This window comes from Gymnodraco acuticeps, unplaced genomic scaffold, assembly GCF_902827175.1.
Source record: "Gymnodraco acuticeps unplaced genomic scaffold, fGymAcu1.1, whole genome shotgun sequence".
Lineage (NCBI taxonomy): Eukaryota > Metazoa > Chordata > Actinopteri > Perciformes > Bathydraconidae > Gymnodraco > Gymnodraco acuticeps.
The window spans coordinates 2,087,542-2,101,155 of record NW_022990699.1 but is presented as its reverse complement, the minus strand read 5'-3'; the positions used below and the strand labels follow the sequence as shown (position 1 = coordinate 2,101,155).

General features: G+C 41.9%; 1 protein-coding gene across 3 annotated transcripts; it reads left to right on the top strand.

Annotated features, from left to right (window-relative positions):
* Positions 1-3,209: 3,209 nt before the first annotated feature.
* Positions 3,210-10,825, top strand: wfs1b (Wolfram syndrome 1b (wolframin)). 3 transcript variants are annotated; one of them, XM_034230687.1, is made up of 10 exons: positions 3,210-3,411; positions 4,267-4,653; positions 5,877-5,950; positions 6,331-6,475; positions 6,601-6,774; positions 6,871-6,951; positions 7,118-7,281; positions 7,441-7,677; positions 7,809-7,927; positions 8,405-10,825. In XM_034230687.1, the coding sequence occupies exons 2-10, from the start codon at positions 4,269-4,271 to the stop codon at positions 9,954-9,956; spliced, it is 2,931 nt and encodes a 976-aa protein (XP_034086578.1). In that variant the 5' UTR covers positions 3,210-3,411; positions 4,267-4,268; the 3' UTR covers positions 9,957-10,825. The 3 variants fall into 3 exon arrangements, with proteins under 3 accessions (XP_034086578.1, XP_034086575.1, XP_034086576.1); XM_034230684.1 differs by having other exon boundaries at positions 5,874-5,950; XM_034230685.1 differs by having other exon boundaries at positions 3,216-3,411; positions 4,218-4,653; positions 5,874-5,950.
* The last annotated feature ends 2,789 nt before the right edge of the window (positions 10,826-13,614 follow it).

Here is a 13,614-nt window from a genome sequence, read left to right as displayed (position 1 = left end):
TTAACATAATCATCTTAGGTTTTCTGCATATCCATGAGAGCTGTCCATAATAAGCTTAACATATTTATGACGGCTGCTAGTTTAAATGTATTAAAGCTTTTAGAGATGTCCCTTGGTTTTCAGAGAGTACTAGAGGATCAAATGAGGAATGTCTGAGTCAGTGAGGAAACAGACCCATTTTAAACAGTGTAACCCAAAGTCTGGAGTGCCTGTGGTGACGTAAAACTTGCATATGAAAGTTATTAGACTTCCTGTGCATGAGTCACTGCTGTTAGTCACGAAAATATCTGAGCTTGATGTTCCATTGTGCATCCCCAAAAAACAAAATGTATAAAATGATCATAAAACAGCATCCTTTTGTGTTAAGTGAGGTTTCATTGATTTGTAAAAGTGTTTCCAACCTTTCTTTCTGTCTGACCTTCTGTAGGCATGAGGTGTTTAATGGAAACACTGTAGTTAAATGTTCCATTACAGTCCAGTGCGTTGCTCTTCAAATACACTATTACTGCCCACACCCAAAGTCAAACGATTTAGCACAGTGCAAGAAGTAAGACTCAACAAGGTGAGTTAAAGCTGCATTACAGTGTCATTGCAGTAACCTAATACAAACAAATAATTTCCTTTTTATTTCTCAGCATGAAGTCACTGTATTCATATTTTAATCTGTGATTATGTGATGTATTTTGCACGTACATTTGATTATTTGTATCCCTGTTTTGAGCCATTAGCTGAAAACATGTTGTCCTCTGTTTAAGTATGTTATTGAGGGGCCACTACACAAATTAGAATATAGTTCATTGCTAGCCAGTCTGCTGTCAAATGTTTTCTGTGACTCTGCAGGGGAATAAGGAGGTAGGGGAATTTATGGTTGAGTTGCATTGTGAGAGATGTAGAAACCAGTATTTTAACTAAATTACTGGAAAAGATAAAACACAAGAAGTAACCCAAGGCAGACATAAATGATTGTGACTCAAGGCCTCACTCTTTCTCTTTTTTCTTCTTATTTTTTCCCCCTGCCACCACAGCTTATTTTGTCAACACATGCCTCAAGATAGCTACAGATACTCCTACTCAGAGTGCTAGCAGCTGAAAAAGGGACTCAAACCACAGGAAAGAGTTGAGTTTACCCCACTTAGAAAGTATGTATAGGAAGTGCCAATGATTTAAGCATTTTTGAAATCTTAATAACATACTCAAAGATGGCTCATGTTGTAAGATGATTAGTCAGTGGCACCAACATTACATAAGTTGGATTGACTCCCTGTCTGAGAATTTCCTCATCTGAAATCTGTAGATGGTTGTAAGACAACATGTTGTCAGTTCTTAAATGAGGATCATGACATAAATGGCTGTGATGATATTTATAGGGTGGCTATGTGTGATTAGAAGGAATTTGACCAAAGTTCCAGCTGGCTTACGTCCATCCAGCATTACATCCTTTTTCCTTGTAGAGAGAAACTTTAAAGGCCAGCTAGGCAGCGTTTGTGATTCAAATACATCTTCACAGTCAATGTCCGTTCTCATATATAACCCTTCTGGTTGCTATGGATACTAACCATACCTACTTTGCTACTCTTCCTGTGAGAGTCATTGGTGATGCTGGGGGAGACTGTGGGTGAGGCCTGCTTCACATATATAGGACCTCTACATACTTATGTTGGACTAACTATGCAGTGTCATTCAGCAGCTTTTAAAAAGTGTAACGGACATACTTGTCATATTTGATATTTTTAAAGATGGGGCATTCTTCATCACTAGAGATCTGGAAAAAGTCATGACTACCTTGAGGGGATACAGACAAACAAACAATAACTGAAATAAAGAGAGCAGTTTGCTTAATTTTCAAGTAATGACCATGCAGTAAAAACCTGTGTTTACTGTGATCCTCTGAGGCAGGGGCAGTGGAGCCTAAATAAAATCTACATGGAGATTTGCATAATGAAAAACACTTGAACCCACTATTACAAATATCTTGTTTGAGCTGCTTTGCCTTATTGAAATGGGAATTGCGTTTGTAAGTGCATGCGTGTCCAAGACTATTTTAAAAGAAGGATTGCCCAATATAGAATATAGGTGTGCATGTGAAAGACCAAAACCAGGAAAACGGTCATGCTTATCCTCTCAACTAGATTGAGATAATCTACTAATAGAGATCAATTTACATAAATGCTTCAATGCAGCTGCAGTTAAGTAATTACTGCTCCCATTTCCTTCCTTCCCACAATGTGGGATCTACTCTCATTCCCAAGCTAGAAAGAAAATCTCACTCTTCCTCCCCAGGAGTTGCTTATTCTCTTTCAGTTCTTTAATTGTCTGCCTCTTCTGAAGTTTAATGTTTTCGGTTTTTGTATTTATATAAGCAAAAAAACATACTTGTTTACATTCTTACAAACCCCTAATGTTTGGGCACAATCTCTGTATTCTTTTCACAGAGTAAAAACCTAATTGTTGAATTAACACTGAATATTAAAGAAAAACAATGTACATGGATGTAAGGTGTGGCACCTTAAACTTTTAAGACCAATTGTATTCTTAGACAATACATAAATGTACTGATATATTCCTAAAGCAAAATATCAGAGTATTACTTTTTTACTCCAAACCTCTTTGACTTAATTACACCGTGACCTAAATAGTAATAGGTACTATTGTTTACATGTAAAATATAGCAACATTAGTAAATGAAACATGTCTGTACTGCCATCTCCTGGTAGAAACCTTGTATTACGTAGCTGCGAAAAAAGAAATAGAATAATGATTCATAACAAAACAAAGCACGTGGGCTGCAAGCTCAATTATGAAAACATATCGAAGAATGTAACTCAATTAAAATCAATCTGTGTTATGTTTAATTAACTGTAATAACTATCTCCGAGATCACGTTAAGGATTCGGCAACAATTGTAATGCTTTTATGTTTACTTTATATTCTTCCGTTTTATGTTAAACCCGTACTTTTCTTATATACATATTCCATAATGGAAACGATTCAAATAAAAGTATCACTCTTTATTTGTATTGTTAAATTATTTTACAAAAGTTAATAAATGAATTCAGCGATAATAAAGTATTCGATGGTTGATTGCTTTTGACTGAGAGAAATACATAGACTTCCTACCTTTACAGCCAATCAACTCACGTTTAGAAAAAACGAGTTCACAGCATCCTCCAATCAAAAGAAGTAGAACCTGAAGTGGGCGTGGCTGGCAAGTGGAGCAGCTGGTAGACTTTTCTGTACATTCACATTGTGTATGTTTAGAATTAGAGTTTGACCACACAGAGCCAGCGGGCAGGCGGATTTCTACAAAAGCGAAAAGGAAGAATGACTTGGGACACGGAATAGCAGATCGATATTTCTCGAGGGCCTTAACACTTTCATGATCTAAAACAAACTGGTGTGCTGGTGGTAAAGGTAAGCGGAAAGAAGTGTCATATTAGCATTAGCAACAAAACCACCGGTTATTTTAGCAACCTGCCACATTTATCACTGTCAGCTATATGTACAGGCTATGGTCGGTTACCTAAAGACTGTAGCGCTGCTTATTGTACTGCATTACATTTTTGCAGGATTTTCCCACCACTGTTTCACTCACTTTTATTGCAGCCTCTTTTTGCTGGTCACAGGGGTTTTCCTTGAATGCAACAGGACCTATCAAGTTTCCAGTCGGTACATTCAAGGATGTCACCTTCTCAATATAGCTGCTCAGGGCTCACTGATAATGTCTAAAATAGACTCCAGACCACATGACAAAATGCTTTACAGAGCTCCACAAACTCAAGTAAGACACAACATAAAGTTGCAGCAAGTGTAGTAACTGGTGTATGGAAGACATTGGGTTACTTATTTAATCATAACACTGGTCAATACTGAACTATGTAGAGAAAGATGAGGACAAGTCTGGAGCCAAATAACCAAGCGTTGCTCCATCTTAATGATTCATCTGCTGTGTGCGAGCTAGAGAGATCTATTTGTAGGCTACTGTGTTCGCAAATCAAATATTTTTTGTATAACATTTTTGTAAATCACTACTAAGTATTGGTGCATCAAAACAAGTTAGAGTGAACCTGGGGCATGTTGAAATGAAGAGAGGAAGTGTGCTTTCACAACAGCTGTTACCCCACCACATGTGTCAGTGCAGATCTTTCATTTTCTTGCATTCCCTATTACTAACACACTGCTCTTACATACTATGATATCACATACAATACTGTTTTCAGATACTGTGGAACCTCTCTGTGAGTGTTCTTTGTCTGGTACATTTCTCAGCCATGGAGCCATCTCTGACCGGCAACCCAGCCACCGCAAAACTCAGCCCCTCCTCCCCCTCTACCCTGAGGCCAGGCCCTTCATCTTCCAGCTTGTCTTCGACCGCAACCACACACACCTCAGACCACACCAGGCCCAAAATCACGATGCCAACCTCTCCAACAACACCCTCATCTGCCCTCTCCACCGCCTCCCCTCGGACTTCTCCAGGTCTCTCCTCCCGTTCTTCCTCCCTGTCTACACCGCCCTCCTCCGCTCTCAGTCAGCCCATCAGGAGCCCCTCTCAGGTGGGCAGATCTCAGCTTAATGCAGCCTCTCCAGAATATCCACCAGCTCGCTCCACAGTTGCTGCCACGGCTCCTCAGCCTCCTCCCACACCAGAACCAGGTGAGAATCAAACTCTAACCTTTAAACTTTTACACTCTTAATCACATGTTACCTCTCTCTAAAGTTCCTCTTCTTAACTTATCAGCCCAGCTCTCTGTGTACTACAGTGTCTCCATGACAACAAGTGGTGTACCATGACATGCAAAGCAGACTCTCCCAAAGCAACTCTGCTGCTGACTTTAGGAAAGAAACCTGTCCGTGTCGTTACAGACAATTTCAACTCTTATCTGTTAAATCTCACTAACCAAGTCTGCATACAAACTTCACATAGTAGGAGCTCCGTTAGCTGCACTGGGAATATCACATTTTAAATTGTTGCAGTGGTGTCTTAATATATTAGTATTACAGGAACAAGGGAAATCTAACACCCCTGTCATATTTTGACCACAGTTTGGACACACATTAAGTCCGGTTTCCTAAAAAATCCACATCATGTGCCATTTATCAAGCCTTTAAGATCATCATGATGTAACAAATTAAAGTTAAAATGGGAGGCAGATTGCGTCACTTTTGTAAGCGTGTGCTGGGAAACCAGCTGCTGCTGTTATTTTAGGGCTGCGGCGCAGTAACTGCTATATCATCAGTATACCAGCAGCATGAAGGGCATCTGATGGAAATTACCTGATCCCATCGCATGCTCTTTAGCTTCCAGAGGCCCGCAGGCTCAGACAGAACACTGTTTCAGTATCACTGTGGGTGTTTTCAATCTTGTTTCCACATTCAAGCAACCTACATATTTTTCCTAGTATATACAGTATATGACACAACAATGGCACACCCTACTTTACAGGAAGTAGAGACATTTTCCATGCTCGCCACTGTTGAGTGAGGCATTGGGATTTGAGATTAGCAGAACTCATTAGCAAAAAGAAGATGATAATTAAACCAGCAGGGCTCAGAGGGCCGCTTCTATCAGGACAGAGACTGTTTCTGGAAGGATCTAACTCATGCCACTGACGGGATTATCAAACCGTTTATGAAGAGTCATTTAAAACTAGAGATGTTTTAAAACCTTAAATAGAAACAGATGGTCAGCAGTTTCAGTAATTTGGTCACTCTGTTTTCACTGCGCTGGGTTTTGATTAAACCAATGGGTCAGGAAGACATGCTTTGAGTTTGTGTTTGACACTGTTTTGTTTTTTACAGAATCTGTAGTATACTTTGGATCATTGAAACTTACTGTGTCCTGAGTGTTAAAAGTGATTGCCTTTTTCCTTCAGAAGAGCCAGAGGAGGAAGTCAGTCTGGAGGATTGGGAGGAGAGAGCAAAGTCAGGAGAAGCAAAAGCACAGACCAAGGTCAGTGTCAATTAACATACTGCAACAAATATTGACTTTAATTACCATGTGGTGAGAACAAAACAGATCAGCCAAGTAATAATAAATGTTATTTTTGAGCGACATATTGATGGGAAGGACGGGTACTGGGTCGACAAAGTCAAAGTCGTGCTTGTCTGGCAAGTCTAAGTGTGTGTGTGTGTGTGTGTGTGTGTGTGTGTGTGTGTGTGTGTGTGTGTGTGTGTGTGTGTGTGTGTGTGTGTGTGTGTGTGTGTGTGTGTGTGTGTGTGTGTGTGTGTGTGTGTGGTGTGTGTGTGTGTGTGTGTGTGTGTGTGTGTGTGTGTGTGTGTGTGTGTGTGTGTGTGTGTGTGTGTGGTGTGTGTGTGTGTGTGTGTATCCAGATGGGCCGTTACTTCCTGGCGCTGGCAGAGGAAAGAGATGAGGAGCTGAACAACTGCACAGCGGTCACTTGGTTGGTCCAGGCGGCTAAACAAGGACGCAAGGACGCTGTCAATTCTCTGCAGCAGTGCTTAGGCTCCAGGAAAGGTACCAACATCCCCCACTGCATCGTAGCAACATAGGTCTGATGTTATGAGTGGATGAGACTACAAATCTTCAGCTGTTGCTGGGAAAACTTGTCAATCATGTTGGTGCAAATTTGTGTTTTTCAGGCATCACTCTGGAGAACTTTGAGGAGGTGAAGAAGTTGTGTACAGAGACGCGCTTTGAGAGAGGAGTCAGGAAAGCAGCTCTGCTAATGTACTGGAAGTTGAACCCGGAGAGGAAGAAGTCGGTGGCTGTTTCTGAAATGCTAGAGAATGTCGAACATGTCCACACGGAACCGGGTAAGGAGGAAGATGCATTGTATGGTTGTATGTCGCGAATACAAATAAATGTATTAAACTAGCAGTATAAGATTCATTTCTCTCATAAATTGACAGGCAAACCAGTGTCTCCGGGCCCACTAAACAGCTCTGCCAAGAAACAGAGAAGAGTCTTGGAGACTATGGTCACCAGTGAAGGTATGTGTGGTAGGAAACAACGCCAACGGAGGCAGATTCTACTAATACAATTGTCTATTTCCAATTTGTAATGGAGCTTTGTGCCTTAGATGATTCAAGGGGAGTTAATACATTAAAGTTTGAAGAGATGATATACATTTAACTTAATATACGTGTGTCTTTGTAGCCAGATGCCAAGTGGGTCTGGATGACTTTGTGGAGATGACAAAGAAGTACGCTCAGGGTGTTGCACCGCCACCAGTCATGGCTACAGTAGGAGATGATGATGATGACGACGACGATGACGATGTAGTAGTGAAGAATCCAGATGAACTGCCCTTACACCTAAAGGTAGGAGGCTCCAGACTTTAAGGATTTGACTGGTGTCCATTTGACTCGATTCCCTTTTTTTTAAAGCTGTTTTTGCACTAATTGCGAGTGTAATAGAAATAGTGATCAGATGTTGGCACCTTATTAGCATCCTGACTCTCCTCTCTGTACTTCCTCCAGCTGCTGAAGTTCCCTCTGTTCGCTCTGCTGGAGATCAAGGAGCACCTGATCGACTGGGCGTCCCGGGCCGGCATGCAGTGGCTCAGCGCTCTGATCCCCACGCACCACGTCAACGCACTCATCTTCTTCTTCATCATCTCCAACCTCACGATAGAGTTCTTCATCTTCCTCATCCCTCTGCTGGTTTTCTACCTGTCGTTCTTCTCCATGGTCATCTGCACGCTGCGGGTGTTTCAGGTTGGCAACTGCTCCTTTTTAAAGATGTACACTTTTACCTTTCTTTAGATGTGTTTACTAGAGTATATAGATGCACCTGTATCTTCATACATGTAAAATGTACAGAACATTCATGAGAATATTTCCTACAGAATTCAAAAGCATGGGAAAACTTTCGGGCGCTGACCGACCTGCTGTCTCACTTTGAACCCGGCCTTGATCTGGAGCAGGCGGAGACCAACTTTGGATGGACACACTTGGAGCCTTATCTGTAAGAACATCTCTATTCACAACAATCCAAGTAGAGAACATACTAATTCCATATTTATTACTTTTCTTTTTATTGATGACTCTGTTTTGTTTGCAGATGTAAAGTTTACTTGTTTACCAATGTTCAGCATTGTCTTGTAGATACAATCATGCTTTTTCTAGTAATAGTGTTGTTCTAGTGTTTGAGTAAAAACAGACAAAGTAAAAAAGGTATGAAAGTATTATACGAAGTATTAATAATAGCTGTTTCGAAAAAATATATATACACTTTTTGAAGCCGTTTATTACCAACTGTATTGATCTGTTATGATTACTATTATTGTTGTATGGCCTGGCTGAGGTTAAACCATGTATGTTGTTGTAAAACATGAAATACAACATTGTGTGCAGTTATCAGTATCAGAAGGACTCCATTAAACAAAGTTAACTCGACTTTTTTTGCAGCAAAATGAACACATCCCGCATATTTGTGTTTCAGGTACTTCCTGCTCTCTGTGATCTTCGTGGTTTTCTCTTTCCCTGTTGCTGATAAATCCTGGATCCCCTGCTCAGAGTTGGCTGCTGTCGCCCTCTTCTTCACCTTCACCGCCTTCCTCAGCCTGCAGGCCTCCGCTCAGCTGTTCGCTCGCAGAGCCCTCCTCACTGAGGTCCTCTCCGGAGCCTGCTCCCTCACTCCCTTCCTGCCAGACTCCATTCCCTGGTTCATCAAGATGTTTGGGATGACGTTCATCACTGTGCCTCTTGGGGATGTAGTAGTGCTGAACCTTGGGGTGCCATGTCTGCTATATGGACACCTCTTCTATCTGCTCTTCCGTATGGCCCAGATGCGAGGCTTTAAGGGAACCTACCTGTGCCTGGTGCCCTACATGGTTTGCTTCACCTGGTGTGAGCTCAGCATGGTGTTCCTTCAAAACGCCACCGCAATAGGACTCATCCGCACCTGTGTTGGCTACTTCCTCTTCCTGTTCGCCCTTCCCATTCTCTCACTAGGCCTGGCTGCAATGCTCCTCATCCAGTTAGTACAGTGGTTTCTTGCCCTGGAGGTGACCAAGATGGTGGTAACCTTGACAATCTGCTTTGTGCCAGTAGTGCTGAGGCTTTGGACTCGTTTTAGCCTCAACCCCATCGTGGTTTTACGGTCTTTATCACGGAGCAGCGTTGTGAAGCTTATCCTGGTGTGGCTCAGTGCGGTGGTTCTGTTCTGCTGGATGTACGTCTACAGGTCTGAAGGCATGAAGGTTTATAACTCCACCCTGACGTGGCCTGAGTACAGCAGCCTTTGCGGCCCGATGGCCTGGAAAGACGCCAACATGGCCCAAACTCAGATCCTCTGCTCTCACCTCGAAGGACACCGTGTCACCTGGACTGGACGCTTCAAATACGTCCGTGTGACCGACATCGAGAATGGGCCGCAGTCGGTTGTGAACCTGCTGCCTGTTTTTGTGGGGAACTGGATGCGCTGCCTGTACGGAGACCCCTATCCTTTGTGTGAGGAGGTGAAAAACGAGACAGCTGAGCCCCAGCCTCTGCCAGCCCCCGCACCTCCTGCAGAAAATCCCCTCTGTAAACTTAAAAAACTGGCCAAGCACGAATGTCACATTAAACGTTTTGATCGATACAAATTCGAAGTGACAATGGGCATGCCACTGGAGAGGAAGACCAGAAACGGGACAATCATAGAGGACGAAGATGCCACAAAGGATATAGTTCTGCGGGCTAGTAATGAGTTCAAATCTATGCTGATATACTTAAAAACAGGTAGCCTGGTGGAGTTCAGCACCATACTGGAGGGCCGTTTGGGCTCCAAGTGGCCCGTGTTTGAACTCAAAGCCATCAACTGCATGTCCTGCGGGGACGCCCGTCTGCCCAGTCGCAGGCAGTACAAGATCGAACACGACTGGAGGCGCACGGCTCAGAACGCCCTGCAGTTTGGTTTTGATTTCTTCTTCAACCCCTTCCTGACTGCTAGGCTAGAGCAACACTCAGAAACAGAGACTGAGATAGAGACGGTGACACAGGAGGGGGGGTAGAGATCTGTCTGACACCTATTGGAGAAATAGGATACCTGATAATGACTGATAATTATACGAGTTGAAGAACATTAAGGATTGTAAATCAATGTCAACATGTTACCCAGACATCTGTGGTATCAGTCCTGATCTTTAGAGATTGTGTGTTTGCATTAGCTTTTGAGCCAAAATATGTGAGAACACATAATATTATGTAAGTAATTATACAAAAGGGGGGAAACACAAATGAATACGATTTTTCAAAATCAGTAATTCACTGCCTAACACTAACAAAACACCATATCCGCCTCCTCAGCTGTGGTCAGTTATACATTTCATCAATTAGAAGCTACGTTGCTCACTACAGTCCGTTAATGAAGACATTTCATCAGATTTTGTTTGTTTGTAGTAGAACACTATGTGTGCTGAAGCATTCTTATGTACAGTAATCAAATATTTGTAGCCAAACACATTAGTATTTTGTGGAGGCGTACAAGTAGAAGAAAGATTTCCTCTATAATAGGTTGTTATAATGATGACAACGTGTAAGGGTCTTCTTTGCTGTCAAGCTTTAATCATTTAACATATACTCTATGTGCAGTATTTTATTGTACTGGGCAATATTTCCAAGTGCCTTACAAGAGATAGCAGCACATGTAAATGAATTTGGAAGAAATTGGACTAATTCATGTCTTAGATCCTTAACCTTTAAGCTCAGCTCCATCTTTTAATTATTAAGTTAATCTCTGCCCTCTCCTCTTCCTCCTTGTTTGTCCTTATCTGCTGTGCAGAGATTTAATATATTGAACATTTGCAGTCCTGAGTGCTGTGTTTTAAGTTAGGATGTCACTGCTGTTTTCTTTACTGTGATCATAAATATAATGAAAACATTTGCTTGTTGCTGTTTTTATTCAATAACGATTGCATTATTTTAAATTGAATTACAAAATGTTGAATGTATGAATCATGCTCGTTGTCCTTTTGCTTTCTTCATAGGTACAAATTAATACAAATTACTGATGGCTGGCTCATTTTCATTTAGCTGCAGAATCCCTTCAGGCTTCCTGTCACACTTCCATAGTTTAGTGACCCATCAATACAACAGCCAACTGTTCATGTTATGAGTATCATCGCAGCAATTTGTGCCTTTTTATAGGCTGCCGAAATACATTGCACCCACTGCTGACCATCAATGGCAGCGCTGTTGAAAGTCAGCAGTTACTGGGAGTATGCTTTACGACAACCTGACCTGGTCCAACACGACCACAACTTTTACCAAGCGGGCTCAGCATCTTACAGACTGAGGCCGGTGACCACATCCTACAGAGGAACCATTGATAACCTCTTAACACACTGCATCACTGCCTGGTACAGAAAACTGCAGATCTGGTCCCTGCAGACAATGGGGGAAAATGCGGAAAAGATCAATGGAGTCTCTGACATCTATCGAGCCCAGAGTTTCCAAAAGGTTTCCAACACAGCATCTGACCCTCCAACTCCTCTCACCATCTCTTTGCACTACTGACATCTGGAAGCTATTTCTAGAGCATCAAGGTGAGGCTGCATCCATCAGCACTTTGAACACTCAGATAGTCCTGCTAATAATTTGTTCTTACTTTGATAGTCCACATGATGGCGCCGTAGAGTTTCTGATTCATTGTATTCTCTATTTCATTGTTTCAATCCAGTTATTTCACAAATCACTTCCTCAATTTTAATTTTCTTTCCTAGAAAATAATTCAGATTAAACATTTTGAAAATGTAACTTTTTTTCAAAGAAACTTCACTGAACATTTGTATATCTGTATTGCATGTCTGAATGCGTTGCATGTTATCCCTTTATCAATGACGAACAAAAATCACAATTAGCATCTTTGCTAACTTTTGCTAGCTGTTGAACATAGTAGTGGAGCAACTAGACAGTGCATTTTTGACTTACAATCATCAAGTAGCCAGAAACACGACACCAGAAGAATGAGACTGTTGCTCCATGATTGTAGGGTAACAGGTAATTGCTAACAAGTCGATGATGCTGTGTTCAACTGGTTTCTGCCGCCCCCAGCTGGACAGGAAATCAATTACCTACATGTTTATGTGATCGATTTCACCTGTGTTCTGCTGCTATACAGGTGGCCAAAATGTCTGCTGTGGAATATTATTGTGTTAGCAACAATATTTATTTTAGTCCAAAAAAACTAAAAGTCATACCAAGAGGTAGGAAGTAACTAGGTACATTTACTTAAGTACAATTTTGATATACTTGTACTTAACTTGAGTATTTCAATTTGATGTTACTTACAGTGCTGGAATTGGGCCGGTACTCACCGGTACGCAGTACCGGCACTTCTGGTTCTGACCCATGGAGTACCGGCACTTTTTGCTCAGTACCGGCATGCTGGCGGTACTCCGGTACTCATGCACCGTGCCAGTACTCAACACTCTCCCGCCGTTCTTATTATACATCCATATATATATATACAGCCGCCCGGTACTCAGTAGATGCGTCATGAGGTGCCGAACTGACATTCTCATCGCTCTAACCGCTGGAGTTTCACAGCGGCTGTCAGCTGTTTACTCCTGTCATTCAAACAGAACGTGCTGGAAAGGGGGCAGGGCTTATCTTCTCCATGTAAATACTGTGGTGGAAACGACTATGTCAAAATTAACCTATTTGACTGTGATTTAATAGTAATACACGTTTCAAAATAATAATAATAATAATAATAATGCCGAAGTAACAACATACTGAAAACTGTTAGTAAAACCATGTTTTAATGCTTTACAATTTACATACCTAGATGCACGTGTGTTGTGTTTATGCAGTGCAACTCCCACCCAGTGGGTGGCTATGTAGAGTGATAGAACAGAGCAGGCACGCCCCCGAGAGAAGGAAAGCAAGTCACGTCACAAATTAGCATTTCTAAAATGTTAGCTTGGATTAATAAAAGTGCAAAAAGACAGCGGTTGTCGCCGGAAGAAACTTCAAATACAGAGAATGCTGTGCCTGTGTTGGAAATTGTGTCTGATGGGGAGCTTTCTTTGGTTGATCCTCCTGCTCCAAGTTCTAGTGCATTAGCATTAGCACTAGCTCCGCCGCCTCCTCCAGAGCCTCTAACGTTAGCTGCTGCTGGCGCAACTGCCACCACCAACACCGGGCAAAGCGATGCACTTGACTGCTGGACAACGGACCAGGTGCAATATTTTTGCAAGACCAATGCATGGCTCCTTCTTAAAGATAAGAAGCTAGGATGTCGGATATGCAGAGATGTCAAATCTTTGGGAATACACACTGGACAAGGACTGAAACTGTCAACTGAATGGGGTGAGTGTGCAGTGTCTCATTTCGGTGTTGACAAGGGCAAACAACAAGCTAGCCTGAGAAAAAAAATCAAAGAACATAAAGAATCACAAGCCCATGTAAAAGCTGCTGACATCCTTACATCTGCTTCACGTGAAACTATTCAACATCAAGTGCAGTCTATGCATAAATCTGAATTAGACACCACTATCAGAGTTTTTCGAACGGCATATACAATTGGCAAACATAGCCGGCCATTCACAGACATGCCAATTGATTTGAATGTACAGAAACTGAATGGGCTGAACGTGGGCAGGGTTTTGCACTCCAATAAAACCTGTGGCGAAATCATCGACCACATAGCTCATGAGCTGAAGAAAA

Excerpts from the sequence above, each read along its gene's own strand:
- wfs1b (XM_034230684.1), top strand. The coding sequence starts at position 4,269 with ATGGAGCCATCTCTGACCGGCAACCCAGCCACCGCAAAACTCAGCCCC. Across the intron at positions 4,654-5,873 it reads TCCTCCCACACCAGAACCAG|AAGAGCCAGAGGAGGAAGTC; the intron begins GTGAGAATCAAA and ends TTTTTCCTTCAG. Across the intron at positions 7,678-7,808 it reads GCACGCTGCGGGTGTTTCAG|AATTCAAAAGCATGGGAAAA; the intron begins GTTGGCAACTGC and ends TATTTCCTACAG.